Source organism: Aspergillus eucalypticola, assembly GCF_003184535.1.
Source record: "Aspergillus eucalypticola CBS 122712 chromosome Unknown BO83scaffold_32, whole genome shotgun sequence".
Taxonomy (NCBI): domain Eukaryota; kingdom Fungi; phylum Ascomycota; class Eurotiomycetes; order Eurotiales; family Aspergillaceae; genus Aspergillus; species Aspergillus eucalypticola.
The window spans coordinates 390,627-407,205 of NW_020290306.1; the positions used below are offsets into that span (position 1 = coordinate 390,627).

The following is a 16,579-nucleotide window of genomic DNA, read 5'->3' on the forward strand; positions in this document are numbered from 1 at the left end:
CGTTTGCTCCATCTACTTACTTATTTATACATCCCCGCCACCCACTCCCCCTTCAAACCATGTCCACTTCAGATTCCTCCTCCTCCTCACAGTCCGAATACGTGACTCTGGTGTCCGGCGATGGATTCGAATTCGTCATCCCCCGCAGCACAGCCTGTGTGTCCGGGACGATACGTCGCATGTTAGAGCCGTCTAGTGAGTTTTCTTTTCTTTCTCTTCATTTTCACATGAGTGGTGGCATTTGCTAACCGGTCGGTTTTTTCTTCATAGGTCGTTTTTCAGAATCCGTTACCGGTCGATGCGTTCTCGAGAATATCAGCGGCATCGTGCTAGAGAAAGTATGCGAGTATTTCTGCTACAATGAGAAGAATAAGAACCAGACGTACGTTCCGGATATGGATATTCCGCCGGAGTTGTGTTTGGAGTTGTTGATGGCGGCGGATTATTTGGATGCTTGATTGAGGTGTGATTTGATCTGATTTGGTCCGTGTAGGTAAGTGATTGAGTTTACGTTGGGTTGGTTGGTGCGGGGTTTGTACTAATTGTGGCTCTAGGTTTATTGCAGTGGGATGGCTTGGGTTCTTACGAATAACGCGACATGATGGCTCTATGTCTCTATTGTATATCATATGGAGTTTGGTGGTTGTGGTTTCAGCTTCTTCACAGATGGTAGGGTGGCGTTATGATCTGGGTATATAACTTGAAGAATAGACGGATATCTTGCTGTCTCTTGTCCCTTTTGCGGACTCCTTCCACTGCACATTTCATCTCACTTGGTCAGTGGGCTGTTAATGCCACTGGCTCGCCATCGGAGCATCTATATCCGTCCTTTCACTCCGTGGACGGGTGTACTAAAGATGATGGCAGATAAGTTGTTATCATCCCCTCTATTCAGTCCGTGTCCGTTCTGGTGGATTTCGGGCCTTATTCCAGGGGAGAAATGCTCTTATCCCTTCAGAGGCTGTATTTAGCATGAGCTGTATACTGGACTTTGATAGCCCTCAGCGTCCTTTGGGGCGTGGACGCCAGGGTCCTTTGTTTCCTTTCGTGTTCTGCTGCTTGTAAAGCTTTTCCTTGCCAAATGCCGAGTCTGCAATTCGGAGATAGCTCACGACGCCCTCGTCGACTACAGCCAGGATCACGTTCCTGTATCCATACCGGAGTCGCTGGTACAGCTGGCGACTCATCTTCTCACCCACTGGTGGGTCGAGCGGTGTGCTCTCGAGCAACGCTCCAAGCTGAGCTGATGTCGGGATCGTGGTGTGCGTGCGTGCATTCACAACGGCGAGCCTGAAGTCGGGGGTCGGAGGGGCGGATTTCTTGAAAGGTGTGGATGGCTTGTAGATATGGAAAACTACACGATAGGGAGGTGTCGTAGGAGGCGGGGGAGAAGGCGATGCAGTTGGGTCATACCACGGGATTATAGAGAGTTTCTGATATATGTCATCTGAAGCAGCGTCAGTTATAACCGCAAGCGCAGTGGAGAGTAAGAAACGTACCATAACTGCGATGAATCCCAAGACCCACAACCGGTCCCAACGCAGTTGTAGCGCTACCAGGTTTGTACAGCCACTGCAAAAGCTGCCTAAACACCCCAGCAATCCCAAGACCCAAACCCTGAGGCTTCTCCAGTGCTGTTTGCTGTGATTCGCTGGTCTCCACGCCCTCCTCTGCATCGTGCCACCCTGGGGCACGAATGATCGTATACCCCAACCGCCTCAATCCCGTATAAACCGAGTACCGCTCACTGGTCAGACCGCTCCGCCCCATGAACGCCGCATAGGCAGCCTGTAAGCTCATCGGGATACCAGAGTCGTCCGTCCCCTCATCGTCAGCACAGCCGACCTCCGAGCACGGCCACCTAATATCTAAGGTCCCTCTTTCAAGTAAATACAGAGCCTCCTCAGGAAGTAACCAGACGCGGTTCCAACGATCAGCCTGACCTATCGACTTGAAGTACTGCCCCTTTGGGGCGGGAACATAGACACACGAGTCGGGATGGACGCCTATATCCGTGCCTGCGGGTTTCGAGGGCTCCGATTCTTCCGTAATGGTATCTAACTTTTGGGCAGATCGCGGCGGGATCGGTCCATTGGGAGAGTATATTCCAACGACTTGTGTCTTCGGGTGATGTAGACGAGGGTACGAAAGGGCATTGTGCATGGCCTGCCGCGAGGCGGAGAGAATGTCGGCTTGGAAGAGCGTCGGGTTTGGTTCGAAGTCCTTTTCACCACGTTTGGGGAGACTTTGTTGGGAACCATCTGTAAGGCTGTTTTCTCCATTGTCAGTTTGCCATTTGCGCATTAACCTGTAATTGGGGCAGGGTTGCAGATAGACGCGTGGTAGCACTGACAAGGAAATACTATTCAGCATGCGGAAGTCCTGAGTCTCGTCGGAGAGGTCGGTGTCAATGTGAGCGCTCGCATCCTGCGAGGGCATATGGATGACGGCCTCATCTATGTCAGCCATCTTGATTCCAGCCGACAATGACCCAATCTAGAGAGCATGTAGTATCGGTCGGGGATGGCAGAGCGCGTGAGGGGAAAGCGAGAGTGGAAAGAAAGTTAAGCTGCGCGGGCGGATCGATATCCACTTCCGATAAGAAAATCTGAATGCACGGGGTTTAGTTTCGGGCTTAGCCTGCGGTCTGCCTTCTAACTTGCATTTCCAACCAGTTCTGGTGACACAAATGGAGCGTCCAAATTAACTGCTTTCTTTTTTCGTTAGTGTATTTAGGTATTATGTCTGCGGGGAACTTTCTAGGCAGCTTCTTATCGGTTGATGGTTTAACACCGAACAATGGTCATTGATAATCAGAACCAGACGGAGCGCATCATGATGCTTTTCTATAATGCTTTACATACCATCACTGCCTTTACTTCGAGTGTATCTATAGTACATATTTAGTATAGCTCGATGCCGACATCGTACTGATGATTACACTGTAGTAGTCAATGCGATATATCTCTGAAGTACATTATTGCAATGTTTAAGAGAGAAGAGTATTCACCACCCCTACTAGATAGTAACCCAATCAAGCCAAACCTATTCAACAACACTCAGAACCAAGCAATTCTGCCCCCGTCACACACCCATAGACCGCTCTTGTGCGCAACGTTGATGGCTGACGCCTAAACCTCTCAGAGGCCCAACATTCTCCAGTCTGCTTATCAGATCCGACAACCGCGGGGTTGAAATTCCAAAAAGGGTCCGCACCACCATCATAAAATTCCTTGACGTTGCTCCAATAGCAGCACCCTTTGTGCCCATATCTCCAATATGGAAGATCCTCGTCCTGACTACAAGGCGATCTTCATTCAGGTAAGTCTTCCAGTTAGGCACATACAACCATTATGTAGGCCTGCCCCTCTAACGCAGTTTAGATCACCGTCAATCTCTCCAACACACTGACTACATTCGGCCCCCGTTCACCACAATACAAGTGTGTTGTGGAGATGCTCAAGGAATTCATGAGACGTGTGGAGAAGGATATGAATGAGCGCAATAGTCGCGAGCTTGATCCGGATATGTTGAGCACTGCTATGGAGTTCTTGAAGATTGGGGAGGAAAGATGAAGTGGATTATGAGGTGGGGATGGAGGGGTTGGATTTCTGATTATTGGTTTGCATTCTGACGACCCCCTTGGCTCGAGTCTTTGTGTGGGGAGAGTCCATGTTTTGACAAGCGTATTGTATGGCTGTTTTATGTTTTATGCTACGATGTTCTACAAATACCCTACACATTTGGAATGTATTGAATACGGGTGCTGTGATAGATGATTGAAGATATACGAGCCCCTCACCTCGTTGGGTCTGTGGCTCTCGTTGTATTTCGTTCCAGAAATTAGCATCGCTATACAGTGCTCCAGATAGTCGGCCTTGCGTGATAAGCAAGAAATATTGTGAACTATGCGGACGGGACCATCTATCTGCCTGTCTGCCACATGTTGAATCCAAGTTGAGCTGCTGAGAATGGTTCCTTCTCTGTCGCTTCCAAACTGAGCTGTGAAAAGGTAGATCTTACATATTATATTGCGCATGCACCACTAGAACATGCATGGGAAAGCACGTGAACCAAATTAGGATGGAACCTCTCCCCCCAGCCTTTTCCTCCGTATGAAGCAAAGGCAACCCAAACACCCCGTTTTGCTCCGGCCAACAAAAAATGGAACGAAATGGCTACCAGGAAACCATGCAACGACAAAACTCCGTAGCCCATGCATTCGTAAGACGTAATGACGCTTCTTGCGTCACAGCAAGCACGCCCGAATCAGAAAAAGAAATATACGACGCGATCAGGCTCTATCGGCGCGTATCAGGCGTTGTTCTGGGGCTGGCGCTGTGGAATGGGCCCGATCAGCCCACAGCCGAGCAAGCCTGGGCATGCTTCGTTGGAAATGGTGGACATTTGAGTCCGAACTAGCAACTGTGGCTCAGTCTATCAAGGGCTTCTTTTGATTGCCGACAATAGCAACACCCAGATGACGAAGAGCATTGGGATCGTTGGGGCGCACGATAGAGGGAAGCGGCAACATGGGATTATCCGGATTAATATGAACCGCCTCGCGGGCAGCCTGTTCGATAGCATCCATTTCCTCTTTACAACCAGCATGATCAAGAGGACATACAACTATCGGCTGTCGAATGACAATATCTCTGGCGGAAGTCAAGTGGGCCTGTAGTATGATGGTTAGCCAAAGCCACATGACTGCACCTGCAAGCGGGAAGACGAACCTTTACTGTGAGATAATATTCGATTTTATAAAGACTCGCCGTTGTTGTAAACCCCGTCACAGCATAAGCCGGAAAAGCCATATCGCTTCTGGGAAGAATACCCTTGGAGTCGCGAAGATCTTTGGCTGGAAATACTAAACCCAGATTCGTCAAAAAACCCGACGGGGGTAGCTTCACCCCAATGGGCTCTGTTCTTTTCGTCAAGGTCCTCACTTTCCGCTGTGGCTCATCACCTTCATGGTTGTAGATGATCTCCTCGTCGATACCGATAGTAATTTTGTTGATTGTGACTTTCCTAGCTTTTCCTATCCAGTCGAGATTGGGCGATAGTTTAACGTAAACGCTCACAGGGTCAAGGGGGCCGTAAGACCACCTTGGCAAGGATATGCCCAAGGTGACCAGGTGGTCCGACACCCTTTCCGCCGACTCAGGACGGTTGTACATTCCGAAGGTGGAGAGTGTATCATAGCGTGAGATGGGAACCGGGAAGGTGTATTTTCGCTGATCCGAATGACCTTGTTGAACCATAACCACTATTTCATAGAATGTCTCTGCGGTGCGACTAGGGAGTTGTAAACTGGCGGGTGGAACTCTTCTCGAAGCGTCCGGCCCTCCGCGCCCAAATGGAATGAAAAGGACGAAGGGCAAATCCATGGATATTACTTCCTCGTACTCTCGACCCGCTGGGCAACGGAAGAGGAGCATCTCCTTGCCCACAATATCCGTGATTTCTTTCCTAGGGGGCGCGAGGTGCTTCTTGGTCACAGAGTCGGCGGAGGGGTGTATTGTCTCACGGCGATGAAGGGATATGGTGACGAGGGACACATTGACGGGAGCTGTAATGCCAACGCTAGGCCGGATCTCAACCTTGCCTTCGATACGTGGCTTCTGGAGGTCAGCAAGGGCTGTATGTATCGGAGATAGACCAGAGAATAGTCGGTCCTCACCATTGTTGCAGATATACCGGGGTAGCCGATCAGGAAATGGCCATTCGGCGGCCCCGACACTCGCACGAAGGCGGCCATGCTGAGAGCACTGCTACCGCACCACCATGGGCACGCGGCGGGTGAGAGGGATGCGCCCCGGGGATTCGGCGGAGTATATGCGACCTCGAAGAGCTATATATCGGCGGTAATCTCATAGAGAAGCCAAATATGGTGTGTGAATCCCGCTTAATAGCGCTGCACCCAAGGTATTGTGAGGGCGCAGTTGCGGTACACCCCTCTCGTTGCTATGGAACGTGGAAGTTCGGACCCAGTCTGGGCGAGGCTAGGCGATTACCGCTTCGAGTGTGGGCGGCGTCAGACAGGAATTCGAAAGCGGCAAAGGGAGGGAAAATGGGGTAAGTGTCGAAGGATGCTGGAAAGCGAGAGAAAGCCGGTGCGACGTTGGTGAAGCAATCGAGGGTTGTTTACAAGCGCTGATGTGGGGAGGGGAGAAGGTGATGGGGAACATCTGCGGCGGCTAAGCAGGTTAAGTTCCCAGCGGCAGCCACGGAACTACTTGAACTTGACCTCTTTCCCGACCCTTGTCAGGCCAGCCAGCCGCGATTCTGTGCTCAGGACGGAGTATAACGAGGAACTACTAAAACCACCTAACTGATCCCCTGTCAGACCATCCGCATATTATCAATACGAGCAGGGCACTCAGTCCTCGGAAGACAACTAATGACACCTTTCAACTTCTCTTGGGTGCTAACTAAATTATTGAGCTCAGCTCTCCACCAGGCAGAACATTGAACTATTGATCGTCATTTGCAATAAACGGGGGCCTTGGTTGATGATTATGCAGCGTGAAATGACGAAGCAATTCTGGGCGGCAAATTGATTGCATATTAAGTACTAACTAACAGCTTCGGTTGCCGCCTGGTCTATTAATCATCCTCCTGTGCGGAGTACTTGGTTATACAGCAAACGTATCCTGGATGCATTCCTAGCTGACCGCTCCTGAGCATGTTCCTTACTGTGTATGGACTTTTACCAATCTGCTTACGGTGAACTCGGTTGACTAAGTTCAATTCATGCATTCTGTCTAAAAGACAGATAGAGCTGGATCTTTCCATGGCGCTGATCCATGCTTGGATGGATTCCACTTGAAGCTCCCCTGCAAAAAGCGGTCAATCGTTGGCTCGTTGGTTCCCGCCCTGCAGGTCTTGTTTCTTATCGATGATGCCATGTGACTGACCCATACTAGCGATAAGCAGGTAGACTTACTTCCCAATCAAGGATTATCAATCACAACCACCCCATACTGAACAGTAGTGACCAAAGAACGTTAGTCGATATAACCGGTAGTCAAGACAAAGCAGGTAAAATCAACCTATCGATGCACTAGCATGGTAAATAAACGTGCAGATTTCTGCAACGTCCTAGTGGCATGCGCAGTTTCACCTTAAATGTGATCTTCTACAGGATATCCCCATCGAACCACGAAAGTGGATACTACTATCTTACAATTTGAAAAAGGGCCCTTGGTCAGCTGCAGACCGGGAGGCTGCTTCGTCCACCGATTTCAGGTACCACTACTAGTACTTATCTAGTTACCCCGCAATATTCTTCGTTATCACGCCAATAGTACAGTAAGCCGGCGGGTTGAGTACGTGAGACATGTAGACTGGCTGACTGACTGACTATAAATTGATATAGCTAGTGAAATCCATGAAGAACGTTATTTTATACACAAGCATACCATCCAAGCTAACAAGCAAGAACAGCTTCTGCTGCGATTCCAGTGGCCATAGAAACTGGATTGGGGTTGGTGGAAGTAAATCCGGTAGCGGCGGTTGCCATGTGCAACAAACCAATGATGACATCGTCTCCCCCACACTCTCAACCAAGCCCTGGCCCAGAACGTAGTCGTCCTGGATTTTCCTTCAGCCTGGACTCGGTTCATCAGACTGCTGCATATTGTCTACATACCTTCTCATAGAAAAAAGAAGCTATTCTAGTTATAATTGCAAAATGCCTCCCACTCGTCGCCGCGGAGGTAATACTGCCGCCACTCGTTCTAACCAGGCGACCCTTTCGTTCGGCTCCAAGTCCAGAGTCACGAAGCCTTCAGCAGCGCCTACCACACGCTCTCAGAAAGCCAAGGATCTCGACTTGATTGACGCTTCTCGATCAAATACTCCATCAGTAGACGATGTATCCGAAGCAGAACAGGTTTCTGTTACTTCCACGGAGCCTTCGCAGCCCCATGTGGCAGAGCTTGCCGTGAGGCAGCAGGCTCGGGCGGAGATTGAGCAACCACGGTCAGAAGAGGATGCTAAGGCGGAGAAGATCACCGAAAGGCAACTGCAACAGTACTGGAAGAAGGAAGAGGCAAAGAGACAAGGGCCTAGAGGTGAGTCACACACATCCCAGTCAGGCAACTCCTGTGACAAGTACGCTGATCATGTCCACCAGTTCACCAGGAGGGCCTCGATCTACGAGAGAAGATACTACGCAACTTCGACCTTTCAAGTCAATACGGGGCAAGTCTGTCTTTATTCGTACACCACATGTTCGCTTGAACTAACGCTCTATCACTCTAGCCTTGCATTGGAATTGCTCGACTCAAGCGATGGAGACGTGCGCATACGCTAGGCCTCAATCCTCCCCTTGAGGTGTTGGCAGTGCTGTTGAAACCAGACGAGGATACTAGACAGAGGGCGTATATTGACGAGCTGATGTCTTGAGCATGCGCTTGGTGGGACACTGCGCATTATATATTTCTGTCCCATGGACCAGCGTGGGATAGATTTGGGAGTACGGGTGTTTGTTGGACAGGCGTTTGGGATAACTCTGCGCATACCCTTTGGATTACTACTCTGGAATGACCGACATTGTTTTGATTGCCAACCTTCATTTTCCACTAGTATACGCTCTTGATCTGCAGACACTGTGGAACACAAGTCGCCACCCAAACTATGCACAAATACCGTCGTAGTAACAGGTATCAAGGTACATCAGTAGGCATCTAAACTACATGGCTGGGCGACTGTACTATTTATGATTCCCAAAATGTCATTCAAGAAAGTTCTGATCAGCAACTGTGAGGTTGAACCTGATCACTCTGGTCACACAGTATCTCACAAAGAGGGTTGAATGCTTCCGCGTAAAGGACCCGAAGATGTCTAGGCTCCGGGAGACGTTGCGTTTGAGCTCTTCCTACTCGGTTGGTTGAACAATAAAGCCCCTTTCGGTGCTACCAAACAATTGGCTCTACTATCGCTGTCCTACGAGACTTTCACTGCAAGCTCCCGTCGAGACGTCCAAGAAGCCCTTGCATTGGCCAATCTACGCTCAGAGCTGAGAGTCGCTATATTTGGACCTCGACGCTTTCAGGGGCTGTCTTTCCCACATGCTCATCGCACCAGATGACTGCGACCGTTTGTTTCCATGCGCCATAGCTGATGCCTGCCGCTGAATCCTCCTCGACTCCGATTAGTGAAGTCCGCTCCCTGTTATTTGGTCTCATTTTAACAACAGGTACCATTGGTTCTGCAACGGTTCTAATTTGAGGGTCTCAATACAGTATAACAGCGACTGTCACACGTCTGGACAGGAATCTGCGTCTCACCGAACTACGTGCAATCTTACCCGTCCTACGTCGCATTTTGCTCATTCGGCAGTGATATCCGTCTATATACATACCCTTCCAAGAACAACCCAACGCATAGGTCAAAAAGAGGGCCGGCCAACATTGTAAGACATCTAATTGATTGGCCGTGTGCATTGGAATATGGTATTTGCCCGATCACCTCAAACGACCGGATGTTCCTACATGGATTGAGCATCTCCCACCGGATGTCCTTACTACATGAAAAGGGGGGCAATGCGATATGCCTCAATGGGAGCACTATATGCATGTGATACCGGTTCCAAAGTTCCGTGAAACAGTGGCACAAGCTTATAAGAAGCGAGGTCCTCTGCCCATGCGTTTGTTCTGATCTACTTGTCTGGTAGCCACCGTTTATCGCTCCCCTGGCATACACTTACCTTTTTCTCGACGCAAGCTACAACAACTTTGAGTAATAGAAAGCCAAGTATCTCAACAATGCAGCTATTTCACACACTTCTAGTTCTGCTCGCTAGCACCCTTGCTACTGCACAGCTCCCAAATATCCCTTCATGCTCTGTAAGCTTCAATGCCCAGCTGACGGAGTCCTCTTGACTGACATCGTCTCTCATCACCTTAGATTAACTGCTTCATCAGTGCATTTCAGCACGATGGATGCTCACAGTTGACAGACTTTGCTTGTCATTGCCAGAAGCCAGATCTTCCTACCACCATAACCCCCTGCGTCCAAAAAGCATGCAACGTTGCCGACCAGTCTGGTAGGAGCCAACTCATTACCTTGAGTAATGGACTGAACTAATGTCTTGCCAGCTGTATCTAGTGAAGTTGTCCGACAATGTTCCATCGCAGGCCATCCTATTTCTATCCCTCCAGTGGGCGGTGGCCTCGAGACTACGACCCTGTCTATGCCCAGGACTTCCACTACTGATTCAGAAGCTGTCTCATCAAGCACTGCATCAGCGACGCTTCCGACAGTATCCTCCTCCGGTGCTGCATCGTCTTCCAAGGCGTCGCATTCCTCGTCCGCATCTGCATCAGCGTCGGCATCTAGCTCCCACGCTCCTTCAACTCCAGGCTCACACAGTCAGTCTGGTCATGCATCGTCCACAGCATCTCCATCCTCCCCCCTTTCAACTGGCTCTGCGTCAACTGTGAAGGTGGGTGTAGCTGGGGCTATGGTTATTGCTGCTGCAGCAGTGTGCATGCTATAGTCAAACTTACGGTGTAGCAAGGCAGACTGTTGGATTCTTCCATGGAGTATGAGAAGTGTATAACATGTCTCTCCTTCTGCTATTTTGCTGCTGGTGACGTTCTTTCGGATACTTTTCGGTTGTTATTCTTACTTCTGTTTCACTGGGTACACCCCATAATGGATTCTTACTGAGCCCCATCCATGTCTCTATATGGTCTTGATAATATTGATGTCTTGTTTAAGAAAAAGCCCTTGATTAATTTTGAGATTATCTCACTGCCTATATCGCGCATTGCACTACCACTTTTCCCTAATCTGTGCTTTTTAAGCCAGCAAACCCAGCAGTGCGCTGGAGTGTGCAAGGTTCATTGTAGAACTCTGACCCAGCCGGGTCCGGAACACACCTCCAAACCACATTCAATTGAATGCACGACGACTGCACCACTTACTCACCCGTAAAACGTGCCCAGGAACACTCAATATCAGGAGAAGCCTTCAAAAATGACAACATTAACTCGTTATTATCGTAAACGACAGTAAACGACAGTACGCTAGCTCCAACCTCCGCATACATAAAGAGCAGACCTCCCGAGCTCCTGTCATCCTTTCTTCTTTCCCTCACCACCAACTGAGACGCTGCTGAACAACACAACACCCCAACTCCAACTCCATAAGAATAAAGCAAGTCTCTAAAACTTCTTCCTTCTTCTGATCCTTAACTCCCTTTACTCCACGCTCATACCGAACGGAAAAGAAAACCAAACGCCAAAGAGCGGACTTTTCACGAGACGCGATCCTCGCTGTCAGTCAGCTACCACACTCCCCAATCGGGACTGGGGAGGTGGTAGCTGACTGACAGGGCGAGTTTCTTCACCAATCAGTCACTTTTGAACCGAGGACGACGCGGAATGCCCATGATCCTCTTGGTGCTCGACAGCATCATCGTGGCCGTCGCGGACAACGTTTTCCCAGAAGGCATGGACGATCTCATAGTCACTGTCGTCGTCCAGGTTAGTCGAAGTGTCGGCGTCGTATCCAGGGTCGCAGGGCTCAGTAACCGCTGTATCCTGGTGGATGTCGTCGTTGACTCCCTCGCTGTTAGTGAGTGCTTCATGACCTCATTAGCATATTTCTTCATAGTTTCCTAACTGGATAACCCACTACTACCAGAAAACGTACTCTGATCCATCTGGTCGACATTACCCTCGTCACGATCGGCGCCCGGTACATTGGAGATCAGACTTTCAGCCATAGCTGTAACGATATCCTCCACGGTTGCCTGGTTGAACCAAGTTATCTGGACACCCCCGTCACCCAGCTCCTGGACATGATCCTGATCCTGATCCTGAGCGGGAGCAATATCATTGACCGGCGAAGCCGGAGAAGGTGCAGGAGCTGGAGCCGAAACAGGAGTAACAGGCCACATCAGAATGACGATATCGTCGTCGGGATCACCACCTGCCTCATTGGTATGAACGAGCTGCAGCGTGAACTCCCTCGACGAATTAGACAGAATGGACGATGCAGTCGACATCGAGCTAACGGCACTTTGCGGTGGCGAAGACGTCTCTGGAGATGGGACCTCAGTACCGCCGCTGGCGCGGGCGGTAGTAGTAGGAGTACGTGCGGTGATGGATGTGTCGATCTTTAGGGCCGGTTTGTTGGGCTTGTTATGGTCGTGATTATTTTCTCTGTCATGAGGATGATCTGAGGACGACGCCATGGTTGCGCTAGGTATTTCTCGTCAGATTTTCTGATTATCCTCTCTCTCTCTCCCCTTTTCTCAGATTGAATCTGTCTTACTGTTGTATCCCAACGACAGCAACCTTAACTGTGAATTGATCCATAGTCAGTTTTCTGTGATTTTGTTTTTTTTTCTTTTCCTCTTAACTGAGCGAGAAGAAACCCCCCGGAATGGACTGCCATCACATCATCACTTACTGGATTCGAGATGATGATTAGTCTTTTCAGTTCAGTTCAGTTCTGTCGATAGCGAAGAATCGTACCTTGAACACGCGTATTATGTGATCACGCCGGGAGAAACGAGTATGCTGCTATAACGCCGAAAAAACGAGATAGAACGAAGAGATCCGTACTAGTAGATGACGGTGTTGACGTGAGGAAGTATACATTACGCGATGGATGCATGTATGTATGTGACGAGGGCTGGTCAGTGAATGCGCGCTTCGAACCTGGGCTAGCAGAATCTTTGTGTGTTAGAGTGTGAGGCAGGTATTGAATGTGAGTGGGAATTTTCAATGCTTGTTGCTCTTGTTGTTGGGTGAGTGAGTGGGTTCACAGCTGTATGTTAATGTAGAAATTTGAAAGTCTATGGAAGAATTCTTTTGGATGTGCTAGCTAGTAGGTCCTTCCAGATTTTGTTGGTGGGCTTAGGGAGAGATGATATAATGGGGGGTTTCAATTTTTGGCTATATTGATTGATGATATCTGGATGTGGTTAGGTACTATGTATGTAGTTTATAAGGAATGGTCTAGATAGTGTATGGATGGAAACCTACTATATCCGCACTGCAAATATAATCCTAGATGTACAATGTACATTGAGCACTCTATCTATTGCTGTGCCTTCAAATTACGCTAATATTGCTAAATGAGGACCTCGATATGTCAAGCGCGAGGCCGATGCGGAAAAGACAACAAGAATTATGGGACCCATAACCGGACATAACCTGCAACGTCCTGACGGCATGTCACACAGTTTCCAAAGTTATTCATCGCGAGACTGACACGGCAATCCTCGCAAATACAGAGACACCGACATGGCCAAGTGATGATCGAACGGGGGTTAGTCTGACAAATGACGCACGGTGGCCCACTGGGTCCAAGACCCGAGGCACCCGATTCCCACGTCTGCTCGTCTGCGTTTGAAGCGGACCGCATCTCGGCTCTTCGCGAGAGAATGAGGTTTTCGAGAAGCTCGGCTTCTTCCTCAGAGGTAGGCTTGCGTTTGCCGTTAGTAGACTCATGTGTGGAGGGCTGTGCTAATCGTGAGCTAAGCAGAATTTGGGCTCGGTCCCGTTCAACATGCTTTTGGAACTGCCGACGGGTCATTATCCGACCCTCACGGCCAGCAGCCAGGTGGGCAGATAATATGCGCGCTTCGTGTCTGCTTTCTTGATCGCGAGGATCCAGCAGTCGTGCCAAGGCGTCAATATCCACCAGCGGTTCTTGAGCTGGAGTACTTTCTCGGGAGAAACGGCCCGGAAAGGGATCTTCTTGAGTGGGAGTGCGACGACCGTCGGATTCGTATCCTTCCCACTCGGAGCCGGTCGTCGTCGACATGGATATGACACTTGTAGTGTCTTCCCATTCGTCAACAGAAGGTGCGTAATCAGAGCTCTGGTCCTGATTGCCCCATGAGCCTCCCACTTTCCACCAACCGTAGAGTTTGTCGTCAAGTCGGCGTTCATCGGATTCCTCCCAGCCAGCGGCCTGGTTTCTTTCTCTTTTTCGCATCTCTCTTTCTACATCGAATTCATGGTCGTCGGGTAGCTCTAATGCTCCATCATCTGTCAAAATCCAAAAGTCTAGAGTATCCATGCGGCTGCCCTTTCTCTTCTTCTGTGAGTCCTTTGGTGACCCTACCGCGGCTTTCAACCACTGTGGCCGGGCAGTTATGCCCATCCGGGAGAGAAGCTTGTCAAGACCGTAAGCAATCCACTTCAGGACAAGATAGAAGATGCCTCGGAAGAACGCAAATCCATGGTAACAGCGAACCACGCCCCTGAAGGTACCCACACCACCTGCATCATTCTGCGGGCGAACAGGCCTGGAGCCTGGCTTTGGCTTCTCAATTTTCTTTTCGCGCGAGTATCCGCTCTCCCATTCCACGGTTGACTCGGTGATATCGAAGTCTAACTCCCCATTCTCAGAGCACATATCCGCGGAAGGATCACTGCGGGGGTTCCAGGATGACTGCTTGCGATGAGACTCTATTTCGGCCAGCCTATCCTGTTCCAACCAAGTCATCCTGCGCGCGGAAACCCGCCTTCCCTCATTGAGAAAGACTGCTTCGCTGGCAGCCGTCAAAGCCGTGTAACCGATCCTCAGCAACGTGCTGTAGAAATCTTCATGCCAGTTGATACGGATATTCTGGATCTGGCTGGCGCCCTGCATATTCTCATGTGCAAGGGAGAATTTTTCTCGAAGTGTCAACGAGCCCGATGTCTGCATAGGCAGCGAGAACGCTGTAATAACCAGAGCCATGACGTATATAAAGACACAGGCGATGATTCCTAGCAGGATGAGAAGGTGAGGAATGAACCCTACAATGCATACAGTCGGGAATTTCAAAACGACACTGTCGCTCCCAACTGGAGAACCGCCGAACAAGCCCCATGCCATAGCCGACATGAAGCAGAGGCCCCAAAAAGCAGTATTCACCAAGCGGTAACGACTTTGTCTGCCAATGACATCTAGAACGTTTGAGGTGAGACTGTTGCAACACGAGATCATCGCGATCAGCAATAGCTCGGGAGTGACATTCATTCGCTCCAAGGCTTGAGTTCGAGTCAGGATATGCAGGGTAGATTGCCCGCCTTCTCCAGCGACATCTTTCGCACTGCTTTGCTTCGACAACCCAAATATACCAAGACCAAGAGTCTGGCTGATTACAGATTCTGCCTCTGCAAAGGCAAGCGAGTGTTCGAAAATAGACATGCCAGCTTCTGTGACAACTGCTCGTCCCTGCAAAGCGCAAGAGACGGTCTCGACAAAGTGACTGAGGCAGAGGCGAATGAAAACTGGCCAGAGCAGTCGGAAAGAGCCATATGATATGTCCGATGCCTTTACAGGGCGGCCCATGTGCACCGCACTGCAAGACTGCTCGTCTGTTTCCCAGGGTAATAGGGTGGAGCTCAGGGCATGCAAGAAGCCCCCTCCGCCAGAATGATCGAATAGCAAGCGCTTACCCGGCGTGCCATAGCGTATGGTAGAGTATTCTGGGGATGTTTGACAACGGATAGACCGAAGAAGTGCGTAGATTTGAGTGACGAAAAGAACAATAGGAACGATGCGCAGAGCCAATCGCCTGGTCCAATCCAGATTAAGGTGTCGTCTAGTGGAGGCATATATTGTAATCCTGTTCAATATAAGAGCCTTGATGGGTTAGCCTAACCATTCTCACGAAGCGACTAGCCGGGAAATCAGTATTTACCACGGTGAAGCAAGTTAAAGACCACCGGCTCGTCAGGTACGAGAAGAAACCACTGAATTTCATGACGGCCTGTAGGATGTCAGAGAAATGGAGACTGGAGTCAGCCTGGGCAGCGGCATCAACCACGCCGTCTCTGACAGCTTCAGCGGCTGTCTGTGTTGCCAGTACTGCTTCAGGCTCCAGTCCCGTCCCAGAAGCTGCCCCCCAAAATCGCGTCGCCATATCCTGCAGCCCAACTAGCTTGGCGAGTTGCTTAGGCACGGTAGAAAATGTAAAGGCCTCTGCCTGGGAGAGTCCGCGGAATGGAAGCGACAGGAGTTCGCGCGATGACGAGGACAGTAAGGAATGAGCGGCGATCGATGCAGTGGTGTTTAGGGACTGCGCAGCAGTTATTGAAGCTGTTGCGGCTGAAGCGGCCGATGGAAGTATGGACATGACTGATGCTCAGGAAGCAGAAGCGATGCCTGAGCGATCTGGTTTCAGCCGGAAAGCGAATCTCTCAATAGTAAGCATCCGTGAGATGGTGGGTACAAGTGTGTCGCGCGGATGCGAGGAGACGGAGAGGGGGCGATCGTAGATGGTAGGGTGATCCGGTATCACTGGGAGAGATCGAGCATGCCAAGAGGAGCCGGTGGCATATCTGGAATCATTTCCCCCGAGTGAGTTGGACAGCGAGTCCCTCATGCAACGAGGTGTGTTGGGGATGGAGAGGCAGCAGTAAGATACAAAAGTAGTTCGATTTAAAGTCGGTCTATCTTGGACCGTCATCAGCAACCCGCCTTCTCCAGTCCGTTCCCCGACATCCGCCGCTAACCGGATCAGGTAACTGCCACGGATTTTGCACGTGCCATCCCGGCATCATCCCGCGGTTTCTTCCTTCTTTCTGCTTGTAATTGTCGTTCTCTGCATGAGATCGAT

The 16,579-nt window shown here is 50.1% G+C and overlaps 8 protein-coding genes across 8 annotated transcripts; 4 read left to right on the forward strand and 4 right to left on the reverse strand.

Moving 5' to 3' along the window:
* Positions 1-59: 59 nt before the first annotated feature.
* On the forward strand, positions 60-458 carry BO83DRAFT_431284 (elongin C; the record flags this gene model as incomplete). The annotated part of the gene is made up of 2 exons (XM_025535571.1): positions 60-195; positions 271-458. 2 exons carry the CDS (start codon positions 60-62, stop codon positions 456-458), a joined length of 324 nt encoding a protein of 107 aa, XP_025383760.1.
* A 357-nt stretch (positions 459-815) lies between these two features.
* On the reverse strand, positions 816-2,945 carry BO83DRAFT_147077 (tRNA splicing endonuclease subunit). Its single transcript, XM_025526213.1, has 3 exons — positions 2,354-2,945; positions 1,500-2,269; positions 816-1,447 (listed from the first exon to the last, which is right to left on the reverse strand). Exons 1-3 carry the CDS (start codon positions 2,467-2,469, stop codon positions 1,002-1,004), a joined length of 1,332 nt encoding a protein of 443 aa, XP_025383761.1. The 5' UTR covers positions 2,470-2,945; the 3' UTR covers positions 816-1,001.
* Positions 2,946-3,068: 123 nt separating this feature from the next.
* BO83DRAFT_369772 (uncharacterized protein) lies at positions 3,069-3,926 on the forward strand. The gene is made up of 2 exons (XM_025529874.1): positions 3,069-3,321; positions 3,384-3,926. The coding sequence occupies exons 1-2, from the start codon at positions 3,280-3,282 to the stop codon at positions 3,573-3,575; spliced, it is 234 nt and encodes a 77-aa protein (XP_025383762.1). The 5' UTR covers positions 3,069-3,279; the 3' UTR covers positions 3,576-3,926.
* Positions 3,927-4,432: 506 nt separating this feature from the next.
* On the reverse strand, positions 4,433-5,758 carry BO83DRAFT_323032 (arrestin C-terminal domain-containing protein; the record flags this gene model as incomplete). The annotated part of the gene is made up of 3 exons (XM_025527917.1): positions 4,433-4,675; positions 4,734-5,618; positions 5,681-5,758. The coding sequence occupies 3 exons, from the start codon at positions 5,756-5,758 to the stop codon at positions 4,433-4,435; spliced, it is 1,206 nt and encodes a 401-aa protein (XP_025383763.1).
* A 1,819-nt stretch (positions 5,759-7,577) lies between these two features.
* BO83DRAFT_382184 (putative DNA polymerase delta subunit 4) lies at positions 7,578-8,622 on the forward strand. Its single transcript, XM_025532173.1, has 3 exons — positions 7,578-8,075; positions 8,138-8,205; positions 8,266-8,622. The coding sequence occupies exons 1-3, from the start codon at positions 7,694-7,696 to the stop codon at positions 8,407-8,409; spliced, it is 594 nt and encodes a 197-aa protein (XP_025383764.1). The 5' UTR covers positions 7,578-7,693; the 3' UTR covers positions 8,410-8,622.
* A 1,110-nt stretch (positions 8,623-9,732) lies between these two features.
* On the forward strand, positions 9,733-10,673 carry BO83DRAFT_455771 (CFEM domain-containing protein). Its single transcript, XM_025537040.1, has 3 exons — positions 9,733-9,851; positions 9,913-10,051; positions 10,104-10,673. The coding sequence occupies exons 1-3, from the start codon at positions 9,771-9,773 to the stop codon at positions 10,502-10,504; spliced, it is 621 nt and encodes a 206-aa protein (XP_025383765.1). The 5' UTR covers positions 9,733-9,770; the 3' UTR covers positions 10,505-10,673.
* A 693-nt stretch (positions 10,674-11,366) lies between these two features.
* On the reverse strand, positions 11,367-12,208 carry BO83DRAFT_402710 (uncharacterized protein; the record flags this gene model as incomplete). Its single annotated transcript, XM_025533556.1, has 2 exons — positions 11,367-11,602; positions 11,635-12,208. The coding sequence occupies 2 exons, from the start codon at positions 12,206-12,208 to the stop codon at positions 11,367-11,369; spliced, it is 810 nt and encodes a 269-aa protein (XP_025383766.1).
* Positions 12,209-13,049: 841 nt separating this feature from the next.
* BO83DRAFT_420643 (putative ubiquitin-protein ligase (Asi3)) lies at positions 13,050-16,377 on the reverse strand. The gene is made up of 2 exons (XM_025534944.1): positions 15,662-16,377; positions 13,050-15,603 (listed from the first exon to the last, which is right to left on the reverse strand). Exons 1-2 carry the CDS (start codon positions 16,094-16,096, stop codon positions 13,150-13,152), a joined length of 2,889 nt encoding a protein of 962 aa, XP_025383767.1. The 5' UTR covers positions 16,097-16,377; the 3' UTR covers positions 13,050-13,149.
* Between the last annotated feature and the right edge of the window lie 202 nt (positions 16,378-16,579).